The following is a 12224-nucleotide window of genomic DNA, read 5'->3' as shown; positions in this document are numbered from 1 at the left end:
TGGTTTATTAAAGTCATGTAGCAAATGTTATTGTGCATATTAGATTTAAAATAAATAGAAAACCATAACGTTGATAAAAATGAAAGTTTTAGGTCAGATGCGTATTCATTTCACACTTCACAGGTAGTTGGGGTCTTCTTTGCCATTGTGGGAGAACAACGACGATCTTGTAGGAGTTTAAAAACCGTTTGTAATTTATATACTCATCTAAGTAAGTCATTGTTAGTTTGTTTAATGGATTAGTCGTTATTAGCTTTGTTACTGTTCCATTTTTTGCTTTGGACATAACCTTACGATTTCTTCCAACAACGACAACGTCGCTCCGGTGTCAAAACCAAACTAAGTTTTAGACTAGACACTACGCATTCTATTTACATTTATTATCATATTTATAGTTCCTTCTTCATTACTTTGAAGGTTTTTCACTTTTTCTAATGGCAGTACAATATTGTGAGAGAGATCACAAAATCAATTTTGAACTCCTGTTTTTGACTATTTGTAAGTAATCCTTCAAAAAATGTACCGAGTCCTTTTAAAAAAAATTGATAAACTACATGCTAATTTTCAATTAAAAACCCTTAAACCATAACAAATAAAAAGAATTTGCAGTTTTTGTATCGATCTTTACTTTAACGAGTTTTCTCTGCCAAATCATACAAACATTAATAAGAATGTAAAGAAAGAACAATAGTTATAAAAAAAAAAAACAACGTTAATAATAAATGTTTGCTAAAATAATGAAAATTTCTTGGTTGTAATGTCCGTGTCCGTGTACTGTGTTGTGTGGCTTCATCACTCCATATCTCTAAGGCTGTCACTAGTCAACCATAGCTTCTTCTGGACAATGAATACAACATTGTCTGAATCTTGATCTGAATCTGAATCTGTCTTGGCCCCTACTTCCTCCCAATGCAAAGCCTTTAGATACTTCTTCACTAAATCCACCACTCTTTGTTTATCCCTTATGATTACAAACCCGCTCGGGCGCAGTATTCTATCCATCTCCAGTAACAAATCCACTTCACTACACCCTTTTTTATGGATATCTGATAGAATGTCCCAAGCATGGAGGAGATCATATGTCCTTGGATATGTCGAGAATGCTTCACACCTGTGGAATGTTGAAACCGAATAATTAAAACCACAAAACATGCTAAAGATTTCAGATTTGGTGTAGACGCAATGTGTCATTTTGATTTTAAACTGACCAGCTATGAATGGCCCCCATCAAACCTCTGTCATATATCAGTTTAAGTGTGTTAGGTCCGTCCTCAGGAACAACATTCATTACCCAGACATCTTTTTCTTTCAGAGCAGCAGCAAAGGATCCCATGCTCGCTTTCATGTCCATTATGTTTCTCACTGTATCTGATTCGGTTCTAGGACTCAATAGATCCCAATAAGTATCCACTCTCTGCCTCCAAAGTTCCTGTACAAATAAGTAACATAATGATGTGAGTGACTAATTAGCCCATGTTCTTAGTTTGTCAGTTGCAAGTTTAAACAGAACTTATGAGTTTCTATATACCGTGTCCTTCTCAAACATGCCAGTTGAATATCCAAAATCAGCAAGCCTAGGAGGAGGAGAAGTTAACCGAGCCGGCCATGGAGCTAATCCACTTCCCTTGGCTTTGTGGTCATCTAAGGTAAAGCCAAAGAAGTTTTCAGTTTGCTATCACAAACTTAATTTAGGAAATATATTAAAAAAGTGAGCAGAAGCTTGAAAACTTACGGTCACTGTAAGGAGTGATGCAGGCTTCCATGTTCACGCCCCACACAGCATCAGGGTCACTATCAGAACGGCAAAGAGGAGGTTGAGTTCCAGGTTCTCTTTCCAGATAACAATCATTTGTCATAGGTTTCTGCCAAATAACAGTTTGGTTCCTTTTTGCTGCTATCTTCCAACACATACGCTCTACAAGAGCACTCATTTCTCTCCAGATTTTGAGGTCCTCTTCATCTTGTGCATATGCTTCTGGAGATGAATATGCAAAATAACCACCAGGCCTGAGTACTCTGTCTAGCTCCAAGAGAAGAATCCCATCCCTTTGAAGCCAATCGATTCTGCAACGTGAACAGTGAGAAAGTTCAAAAGATCTGCTTGGGTATGGGAGCCTCTTTGTCCCTAACACACCAAGGGAGGCTGGAATCCCTCTCTCAAGAGCAAATTGGATTTGGTTCTGATGAACATCATTTGGAGCCAATGACATTGTGAGGATATCCAATGATAGAAGATAACCACCAAAGCTCGCAACACCACAACCAACATCAAAAACTGTCCTTAGCTTTCCACCGTTGTTCAAAACGTTGTTCGGATAGTTAAGCATCTGAAATTTCGAGGATAAAATCAGTGAATGAAGAATAACATATAGATCATTTGTACAAAACCCAAGTAACTGCCTTACATTAGCCATTGATGCAATATACTTATCAGCCCCATAGTGAAAATGTGTGCCTCCACCTGGGAAGTTAATCTTGTCTCCTTTGACAACCATCCAATTTTGGTCAGACTTCTCATGTGCAAGATGAGTATGGGGTATGTTCACTTTCCACACTTCGTCTCTGCTTTTTGGCCACTTAATAGGAACCTAAAACATATTGGAAGAGAAAACAGTTATGTCAAGACTCTGATCATTCATATCAAATAGAACTGAAACAATATACCCCACCTTATATCCATTAGGAGGAGGAATCAAGCAATTGAATCGTCTTTCAGCAGGAGGACAATGACGTTCATAATGCTCCATCAAAGACAAATCAAGCTTCAGTCTCATTTGGTATATGAGATTCCTGTCTAAGCAAGGAATAAGCTCTGAGTGCCGATCATCGCACACCTTGGAAGAGAGAAAAAAACAAAGCACAACAATAATATTAACAACTTGAACCTAGAACCATCAATACAGAAGAAAAAGAAATGAGAAAATTGGTAAAAAGACTCACAGGAAAGCTTCTCGGAGTGAAACCATCTTCAAGACTAAACGAGCTTGAAGTGTCGTCCTGTTTGATCTCATCATCATCACCACCCAAGCCTAGTTTTCTCCCATATTCAATAGCTGATGCTCTATGATCAGAGGAGCCATAGAAGAGATAAACGAAAACAAGGACTACAGCTGCAATGCAGACCAAAGCAATCACCTTCTTCTTTTGCCCTCCATCAGATCTTCCCCTCATCGCCTTTTTCTTTGAGATAAAGCCAAACGGAGATCCAATGTTCCGACTCAAAGGATGCAGACTACTACTAGTAATTGAAGACTCCAGTACTGCAAAGGAATTGATAATATTTCACCAGTTGCAAAAGTTTCGAATCTGTTCCATGTAAAAAAAATAGACAATGATCAGTATACGTAACCATGATTAAAATTCTAGAAACTAAGGGGACAGACATGTCAAAAACAAAAAAATGATCATAAAACATAAAACACATACATATACCAAATTTTAACCATTCAAATACCAAAGCAACAAAAAAACAAAGAAATGTATTCTACAACTCACTTAGAATGATAGATCACTTAGAGAAACTCAAGTCTCCAACCATCAACACTACCAAAGAATAAATAAGGAAGCAAGCACTCAATAGACAAAACAGTTGATCCTCAGTGTCCTGTTGGTGTGCTTTTTATTACAAACTATTTGGTCCGAATCTGTTCCACTAGGAGGAATATACTACAAATATTTCCTAGAATAAGAACAGATCTGGTGTGAGAAACACAGAAGTGCTATGAAACAGAAACGGATCGATTCATAAACACGTTATCCACTGGTATCAATTCAAAATTCAAACCATAATAAAAATGACCCAGATGATCAAAAGTGACAAAAGAGTGACTTACACAATTTACCCAAGAAGGTTCGAAAGAGACAAATCACAGATCGAGGCAGTGTATTAAAATCGATAAAGAAGGAGATTGTCAGATTGAGAGAGACTCGGATCTGAAAGAGATTTGGGTTCTCTCTATCTTCTAAATTAGGAAAGAAAGAGACCAACTTGTGTCTTCGTGTCAAATAAAGAATGAAGGCAGCAAGCGACACTGCAAGTGAACGAGAGAGAGAGAGGACGATCGGTGGAGGTCGTTATTTTCTTCATCGGTTTATAATAAATATGTAAAATATTATTTTGTCGGCGTTCTCTAAACTCTTTCTCATGTGTGGGAAAATTATTTATTTGTTTGTATTGCACCCTTTTTTTCTTTCATATTTGCAAATTCAAGCCAACTAACCCAATGTAGTAGATAAAGTATAAATATGATTGTTATGAGAATAATGAAGCCAAGGTAACCTATGGAGTTGCCACTTCAAGGTATTCTCTTTCTTGGAAACAACCTTTTTTTTTTGTTCTTGCACTAAAGAAATCCCTAACTAGCTTATTTCCTCTTATTATCTATCATGTTAAGCTCTTTTTTTTGTTGTTAACAACTCTTGTTAAGCTCTAAGAGCAAAAGAATCCACTAAACCCTTTTCTATTTTAGTGTCTTACTTGAAATGCAATCTAATTTTATTCTACTAAATTATACAGTCTATATGTTCAAAGATAAGTGTAGTGGTCCTATCTCTATACCTTTTTCTTTTAACCTAAATATAATCCATGTTCGAGACCTGGTTTTATAGATTGTTCTAAATGCCATCAACACACTTTTGTACGAATTTTTCTAAAATAAGATTTTTTTTTTCTATTTCCCTACAAATTTGAACTAAGGAAAAAAAAAGCTTGTAAACATTGAAGAAAATAAACTCTGATCAAACTTGTGACACACAAAGAGACAAACATATATGAACTTGTCATAGAGGAGATATATAATATGATGGTCCTTCTTATTCAAACACGGTATAGCTTAATGACCTGATCAATGTTGGCACGGCAAACAGGACAACCCATTTTCTTGCTTTTAATCTCTTTCAAGCAAGAAGAAACGCATCCAGCAACATGTCCACACGGCACACACACTGCTTCAGATGATGCATTCCACAGAAATCACACACAATCTATCTTCTTTAGTACCCTCACTGTTTATAGAAGGAGTGAGATGTGGACAGGATTCATAGCAGGATGAATGAGCATTGGCGGCATCTCACTCATTGCAGTCTGAGGTGAAGCAGAGGTTGTTTGCATAAACATTGGTTGTATAAACATTACCACCTACAGGCAGATTAAATTATATAGGGTGTAGTTGTTACTCACAGAGATGGTTTCGGAGCATGTCTATCACCATTTATTGCTCCGGATTCAGAGGATCTTTGGGTTGTTGATGGGGTGATATAAGAGACTTTGAGCTTAGACTTTGTTAAAATCTTTCCACTTCCCTTGGTGAACTAGACAAAAGGATGGCACCATTTAATGTCAATTTGTTTCCTCAAAAATGCTGAACCAAATGGGGGATTTCTTACTGTGTCTTGTGGTAGTTCATCCACATCAGTATGTGGAGGTGCAATGGTACTTTGCAGGAGATATTTGTCTTTCACTGCATGTCTGGAGGATACTCTAGTTGCGGTTGTTGAGTAACTAAATTTTTTTGAAGATGTTAATAATCGCAATGTTCAAGTTTTTTAACTGCCAATGAATGAAGAGAAGAGAGTAATGAAGAGTCATTGTACCACTAATGATGCAATAGTCAGTTTGTGGAGAAAAGATCTCATATTTGATAGATGTGAAGGGACTTGAGTAATATATATAGGGTTAGAGTCTCTCCACTCATTGCCAATTGGTTTTGAGTTAGAAGCCCATAACAAACCCTAATCTAACATGGTATTAGAACCTACACACGCTGGCCCGTTAATTAGTCCGGCCCGGATAGAGGCTCGATCACCCCATTAATTGATGGCCCAAAGGAAGACCCAATTCCATCGAGATAGCTAAAAAAAGGAGCATTATCTCGAGGGGACGTGATGGATTCTGTCGAGATTAATGGCTAGAAGAGCCATCATCTCGAAGGAGCGTGTGGAGAAAAGATCCCATATCTGATAGATGTGAAGGGACTTGAGTAATATATATATATATATATATAGGGTTAGGATCTCTCCACTCATTGCCAATTGGTTTTGAGTTGGAAGCCCATAACAAACCCTAATCTAACATGGTATGAGAGCCTACACACGCTGGCCCGTTAATTAGTCCGGACCGGATAGAGGCTCGATCACCCCATTAATTGATGGCCCAAAGGAAGACCTAATTCCATCGAGATAGCTAAAAAAAAGAGCATTATCTCGAGGGGGCGTGATAGATTTTGTCGAGATTAATGGCTAGAAGAGCCATCATCTCGAGGGGGCGTGTGGAGAAAAGATCCCACATCTGATAGATGTGAAGGGACTTGAGTAATATATATATATATATATATAGGGTTAAGGTCTCTCAACTCATTGCCAATTGGTTTTGAGTTGGAAGCCCATAACAAACCCTAATCTACCGGTTGACTTACACAGTACTCGTGGAGCTGTTGTTTTGACCTGTTTCGGTGAAGCAAAGGATGATGTCATTGTACCACAGGAAGAAAGCATGTGATTGAAGGTTGGTCATGTGATTGAAGGTTGGTTGGTGGTTAATTAGATGGAGAATTATATAAGCAACATAGTGCTCAGTTTTATTGGCAACTTTGAGATCACAGTAGCTTTCAATTTCAAACTCGAGTTCCACTGTAACAATAATAATATTCTTAATAGACAAGAGAATTAACCCTCAACATTTTACGTAATCTAAAAGTCAGATCAGAACCCCAAAGCTCCTTTGATGTTGGTGTAAAACAAAAAGGAAAGCAGTGAATGATTTCACAATTTCGCAATCTCTAAGAGAACAAAAAAAAAATGATGGACAACACACAACAAATTGTTAACCGAGTTCACCACTAGTCTTGTGATATTTTATTTTGTTAAACAGACTCAAAGATCAACAAACAAAAAAGAAAACTTTCTCTAGAAATAACACTCCTCTGTGTAAGTATGCACTTGGGCTCTAGAACTCAATGTCAGCTGTCGTTTCGGCCCTTTAAAGCCCAATGCCAAACCCAACAACAAACTCCACCTTTCGGCCAGTATATCCCACAACCAACGACATCATCTGTTTCGACCACTGCCGCACGTTCTCCGACGGCTACCTCCTGCAACCACACGTTCTTTCTTCTCTACCGACTAGTCTCATCGTCTTCTTCGGACTGTCATCTTTTCCGATGAATCGGAACACCATTCATTCATCTCCAGGTAATCTCTCTTTTGCGTTTTGTTTCCACAGTTAGTGATTACTGATTAGGTTCTTCTAACTCAACTACTCAAGGTTTTAATTTGAAAACTCTCTTAAAAAGCAAGGGAATCCACTTTACCGGTTTCTATTTTAATGTTTTACTTGAAATGCAACCTAATTTAGAAATTATTACACAGTATGATAAATGAAGATAAGCGTATTGCAGTATTGATCCTATATCTTTAACCTAAATGATCCATGTTCGAAACCTGATTAGATTCTTCTAAACGCCATCTACACTTGTATACGAATTATTCTAAATAAGAAATTTCTTTCTATTTCCCTACAAATTTGGAATAAGAAAACACATTATTTAGAAAAATGTAACACTGAAGAAAAAAAAACTCTGACCAAACTTTGTTAACACAGAAAGAAACAAACATAAGTCGTGTCCACTATATTCCGACTTGTTTGACTTCATTACAAACTTAAAAAAAAAAATGGCGATCATAAAAAAAAAAAAAAAGATAGTTTCAATATCTTTAAGCCGATGACATATAGACATATTGCCCATTTTATTCAAAGACGGTACAGCTTAATGACCTGATCAATGTTGGCACGACAAACAGGACATCCCAATTTCTTGTTTTTAATCTCTTTCAAGCAAGAAACGCATCCAGCAACATGTCCACACGGCACACACGCTGCTTCATATGATGCATCCACACAAATCACACACAATCCATCTTCTTTAGTACCCTCACTGTTTGCAGAAGGGAGTGAGATGTCGACAGGAGTCATAGCAGGATGGTTGAGCTTTGGCATCTCATTCATTGCAGACTGAGGTGGAGCAGAGGTTGTTTCAAATGTTTGCAGAAACATTGGTGGATTCATTGGCTGTATAAATTTCAAATCAGTATTCAAAAGTTTAAATGAGTCAGAGAGACACACAAACAGCATATCTCTTTCACTCTAAAGCTGTATGTATATATGTCTTATGTACCTGTGGAGTTCCTCTACATGCCTCACAAAACCACTTCAGTTGTTTCTTGTCGCCTTTTCTCTCAGCTGCCAGACGCATTTCTGAAAAGAAAAAAATGAGATCAAACAAAGGAAATTCATGGTTTTAATCTCTAAGAGAGAATTAGGGTTAAGAGGGAGCTAAGCATTCCTATCCTTCTTAATTCACAAGCAATAAAAGAGGTTCATAACATTTTTATGGTTACTACTGAATCTTAAAGAATTGTGTACACTTACGCCTATTGACTCGAGCCCAACGCCGCGCCTGAGAAACGAATGCGCCTTCTAGTCTCTGACTTTTGCCACTTAGATCTATCCATGATAACAAAGTTCAATCAATGAAGGAACAAAACAGATTCCTTTTAAAAATGGAAAGTGACAGGAAATTACTTGTGGAGTTTTTAACAATCATCACTGAAGGATCATCAGACTGTGATGATGGTTTTGGTTCATCCAAATTGGCTTTCCACAAAGGCATCTCCATCCTCGGTTGTGCATCCTAATTGTCAAAACAGAGTTTCATTAGTATAGAAAATCTCAACAAATATTGAAGAAACTCTTGCAAGAGAAATGATGAATTTGTAGTACCTTTAGACTATCATACACAGCCAACTCCAACTTGAAAGGCTTTGCAGGGTTTCGCGAACCAGTTGGTACGACAACTACCCATCTACGGAAACACATATTCTAAATAAGATTCATATTCATGTTCAACAAAAAGAAACATAAGAAAGAAATGGTGTAGTTAAGTAGGATACTCACACTCTTCTTGAAAAAAAGTCAGGAGCAAAGAATTCAAGAAAGCTTGGGCCATAAAATTCACGCATCCAACCAGAGAACAAGCAGCTGTGATTCTACAGAAACAATAGTTTAAAAGTTATATACCTCATGACACTCAATTTGATGTTGCATAAAATGTCAAATAAGCGTTACAAGCATACCTCGATGGCACGTACAACACTGCTATGACCTTCAGCTCTAGCAACCTCAAGAGCTGTCTGAATATTATCATCCAAAACCAGTGGATTTGCTGCCCATACAAAAAACAGATATGCAAGTATAAGTGCATTAAACAATATCATAGATATACTTTTCAATCATCAAATTGGTATCAATGCCAAAACTTACCACCGTGAGACAGAAGTAACTTAACAGTGTTTACGAGACCTCTTTTTGCAGCATGGTGCAGAGGAGTCCCACTATTGCTACCTGATACCAAGAAAAGAAAAAAAAATGTCCACATTCATATAAGCACAAACACTGCAAAAAAATAAGAAAGAGGCAAATGAGAAATAAGATTATTGATGATAATGACAATACCAGATCGATAAGCATTGACATTAGAACCCAACTGAAGCAGAGTTTTAGCTACATCATATAGATCTTCATTCATACAAGCTGAGATTAATGGTGTTCTCCCTAACTTATCCACCCACTGCATCCAAAACCAAAAGTGAAGAAAATTCAGAAAACAACAACACTAAGAGGATCATTTCTAGAGAATTTCAACACAAAAAAAAAAGATGGAGTAGAGAGGAAGAAATTAAAGACCTCGAGTCCTGCACCTTCACGGCGAAGGGATTTGATGGCTTCGACGTCGTTGTAACCCACTTGCTGAAACAGAAGCTCTTCCTTACACTGTGATTGTTGTTGCCCCATTAAAATGAATTGAACTTAGAAGAAGAGGGAAATAAAGATCTTGTTCTTGTATGTAGAAGAAGAAAAGTTATTGTATTGGTTTAGTGAAACAACTTAAAAGCTGTTGTATATATATAGAGGAAGAAAGTTATTGCATTGAGTGTTACTACATGAAACTGAGAAACGAATAACAAAGAAACGAACAAGAAAACACACGGCAACATCCAGGAATAATATACATAATTGCTTCAATAAGACAACAAACAAATTGGAGAGAGTTGTTCAAGAACAACGAAGTGTCGGAGAAAGTGGGGAATTGACCCGGTTAATAGAAAAACAAAAGGTTTAGGACTTTGGAGTTGACTCAAGAAAATCATAGAGTATTATTTTTAATTTTAATGTGTTCACATCATCAAAAATTAATTCTTAAAAACTAAATGTCTCAAACGTTTTTCATAAATAATTTTATTATTAGTGTAATTTAAGTGTTTAAAAGAGGAGATGCTAATATCTATAGGAATACATTTTTTTTTTGGTCGAATCTATAGGAATACATCATACATTTACAAAGAGAATGAGTGTCTAAACTTTATCAATAGAGGTGATCTTTTAGTTTATTTATGTATTTGTCATTAGGATCAGGAGTTAGGACTAGACTAGAGGTGTCAATTGGGCATTAAGCCCGCGGGCATAGTCCATTAAGTAATATTGCGGAGTGGACATGGACCTTGTATTTGAAGCCCAAAAGTTAGCGGACATAGCGGACTCAATCCGTTTGGTCAGAGTCGTGCCTAGAGGTTTAGAGGCCATAGGCAAAAAAAAAAATTAAAAAATCAGATTTGAAATAATTTATAAAAATATAACACTTCTAATATTTCATAATAATTTTATAATCAAAGGTATACAATAATCTTTCATAAAAAGTTCAAAAAAATAGGTAGACATAGTATTGTGTCGCTATCAACAACAAAAAATTGTTTCGGTGATTATATGAATTTTAAATAAACTATGGTGTAAAAATGTGATATCTAATTAGTACTATAAGAAAATATTAATATGCAGAGATCCTAACTTGTCCGTGTATTTAGACTTTAGAGATCCTACATATTGCAGTATTGGCATTGCTCTATATTCACTATATTTCCTTATTACATATATAAATTTCCATAACCTTACTTTGATACATGCATGAAAAACACTAATTGACAAAAATATGGCTTCTTAAACTTTCTACAAAATTAGAGGCCGGAGGCAAGTGTTTCTTTTTCCACCATGTAGGCACGGCTCTGCGTTTGGTCCGCGGTTTTGGTGGGCATGTCCGTCGCGGGTTTGCTGGTTTGCGGGCGACCCGAAGAGCGATGGAAGGTTCTTCATCTTCATCTTCGTTATTCTCCAAATCGGACGGTGAACTGGAGGATGCTCGATCAGATGCTAATGAGACTCGTTCTTTGCAACGAATCCAAGCTTGAGTCACTAGTCTCTAACCTCCTTCTTCTTTAAGAGTTCTCGGCTAGCCTTTGACAGAGGAGGAAATTCACGGAGAACAGGGGAGATCCATGTCAGTTCACAAGCGGTGGTGGCGAGAGCTCCGTCTCTGCTTCTGTTAAACTTGAATGGTATCGACATAATGATTGTTCACCGCATATCAATCTCGGTACAGTTTTGAATCTTTTTGGCTTAAAACTTCAATTGAATCAGCTTCAAAATTAAGAGATTTCTTCATCAATTCCATAAATGGTAGAAACTCTTTTTTTGTTACATCGTTATTGTAAGTTTGTGAACTTGGTGAANTTTCCATAACCTTACTTTGATACATGCATGAAAAACACTAATTGACAAAAATATGGCTTCTTAAACTTTCTACAAAATTAGAGGCCGGAGGCAAGTGTTTCTTTTTCCACCATGTAGGCACGGCTCTGCGTTTGGTCCGCGGTTTTGGTGGGCATGTCCGTCGCGGGTTTGCTGGTTTGCGGGCGACCCGAAGAGCGATGGAAGGTTCTTCATCTTCATCTTCGTTATTCTCCAAATCGGACGGTGAACTGGAGGATGCTCGATCAGATGCTAATGAGACTCGTTCTTTGCAACGAATCCAAGCTTGAGTCACTAGTCTCTAACCTCCTTCTTCTTTAAGAGTTCTCGGCTAGCCTTTGACAGAGGAGGAAATTCACGGAGAACAGGGGAGATCCATGTCAGTTCACAAGCGGTGGTGGCGAGAGCTCCGTCTCTGCTTCTGTTAAACTTGAATGGTATCGACATAATGATTGTTCACCGCATATCAATCTCGGTACAGTTTTGAATCTTTTTGGCTTAAAACTTCAATTGAATCAGCTTCAAAATTAAGAGATTTCTTCATCAATTCCATAAATGGTAGAAACTCTTTTTTTGTTACATCGTTATT

The 12224-nt window shown here is 37.2% G+C and overlaps 2 protein-coding genes across 2 annotated transcripts; both read right to left on the bottom strand.

The window, feature by feature from the left end:
* Positions 594–4116, bottom strand: LOC104719007 (probable methyltransferase PMT3). Its single transcript, XM_010436835.2, has 8 exons — positions 3834–4116; positions 2941–3306; positions 2670–2834; positions 2406–2588; positions 1733–2327; positions 1529–1641; positions 1209–1429; positions 594–1111 (listed from the first exon to the last, which is right to left on the bottom strand). The coding sequence occupies exons 2-8, from the start codon at positions 3169–3171 to the stop codon at positions 793–795; spliced, it is 1827 nt and encodes a 608-aa protein (XP_010435137.1). The 5' UTR covers positions 3172–3306; positions 3834–4116; the 3' UTR covers positions 594–792.
* Positions 7479–10063, bottom strand: LOC104719006 (putative E3 ubiquitin-protein ligase XBAT34). The gene is made up of 10 exons (XM_010436834.2): positions 9740–10063; positions 9509–9623; positions 9317–9397; positions 9130–9218; positions 8951–9042; positions 8777–8858; positions 8579–8687; positions 8426–8500; positions 8172–8251; positions 7479–8065 (listed from the first exon to the last, which is right to left on the bottom strand). The coding sequence occupies exons 1-10, from the start codon at positions 9845–9847 to the stop codon at positions 7748–7750; spliced, it is 1149 nt and encodes a 382-aa protein (XP_010435136.1). The 5' UTR covers positions 9848–10063; the 3' UTR covers positions 7479–7747.

Source organism: Camelina sativa, chromosome 10, assembly GCF_000633955.1.
Source record: "Camelina sativa cultivar DH55 chromosome 10, Cs, whole genome shotgun sequence".
Classification (NCBI taxonomy): domain Eukaryota; kingdom Viridiplantae; phylum Streptophyta; class Magnoliopsida; order Brassicales; family Brassicaceae; genus Camelina; species Camelina sativa.
This window is presented reverse-complemented; position numbering and strand designations above follow the sequence as displayed.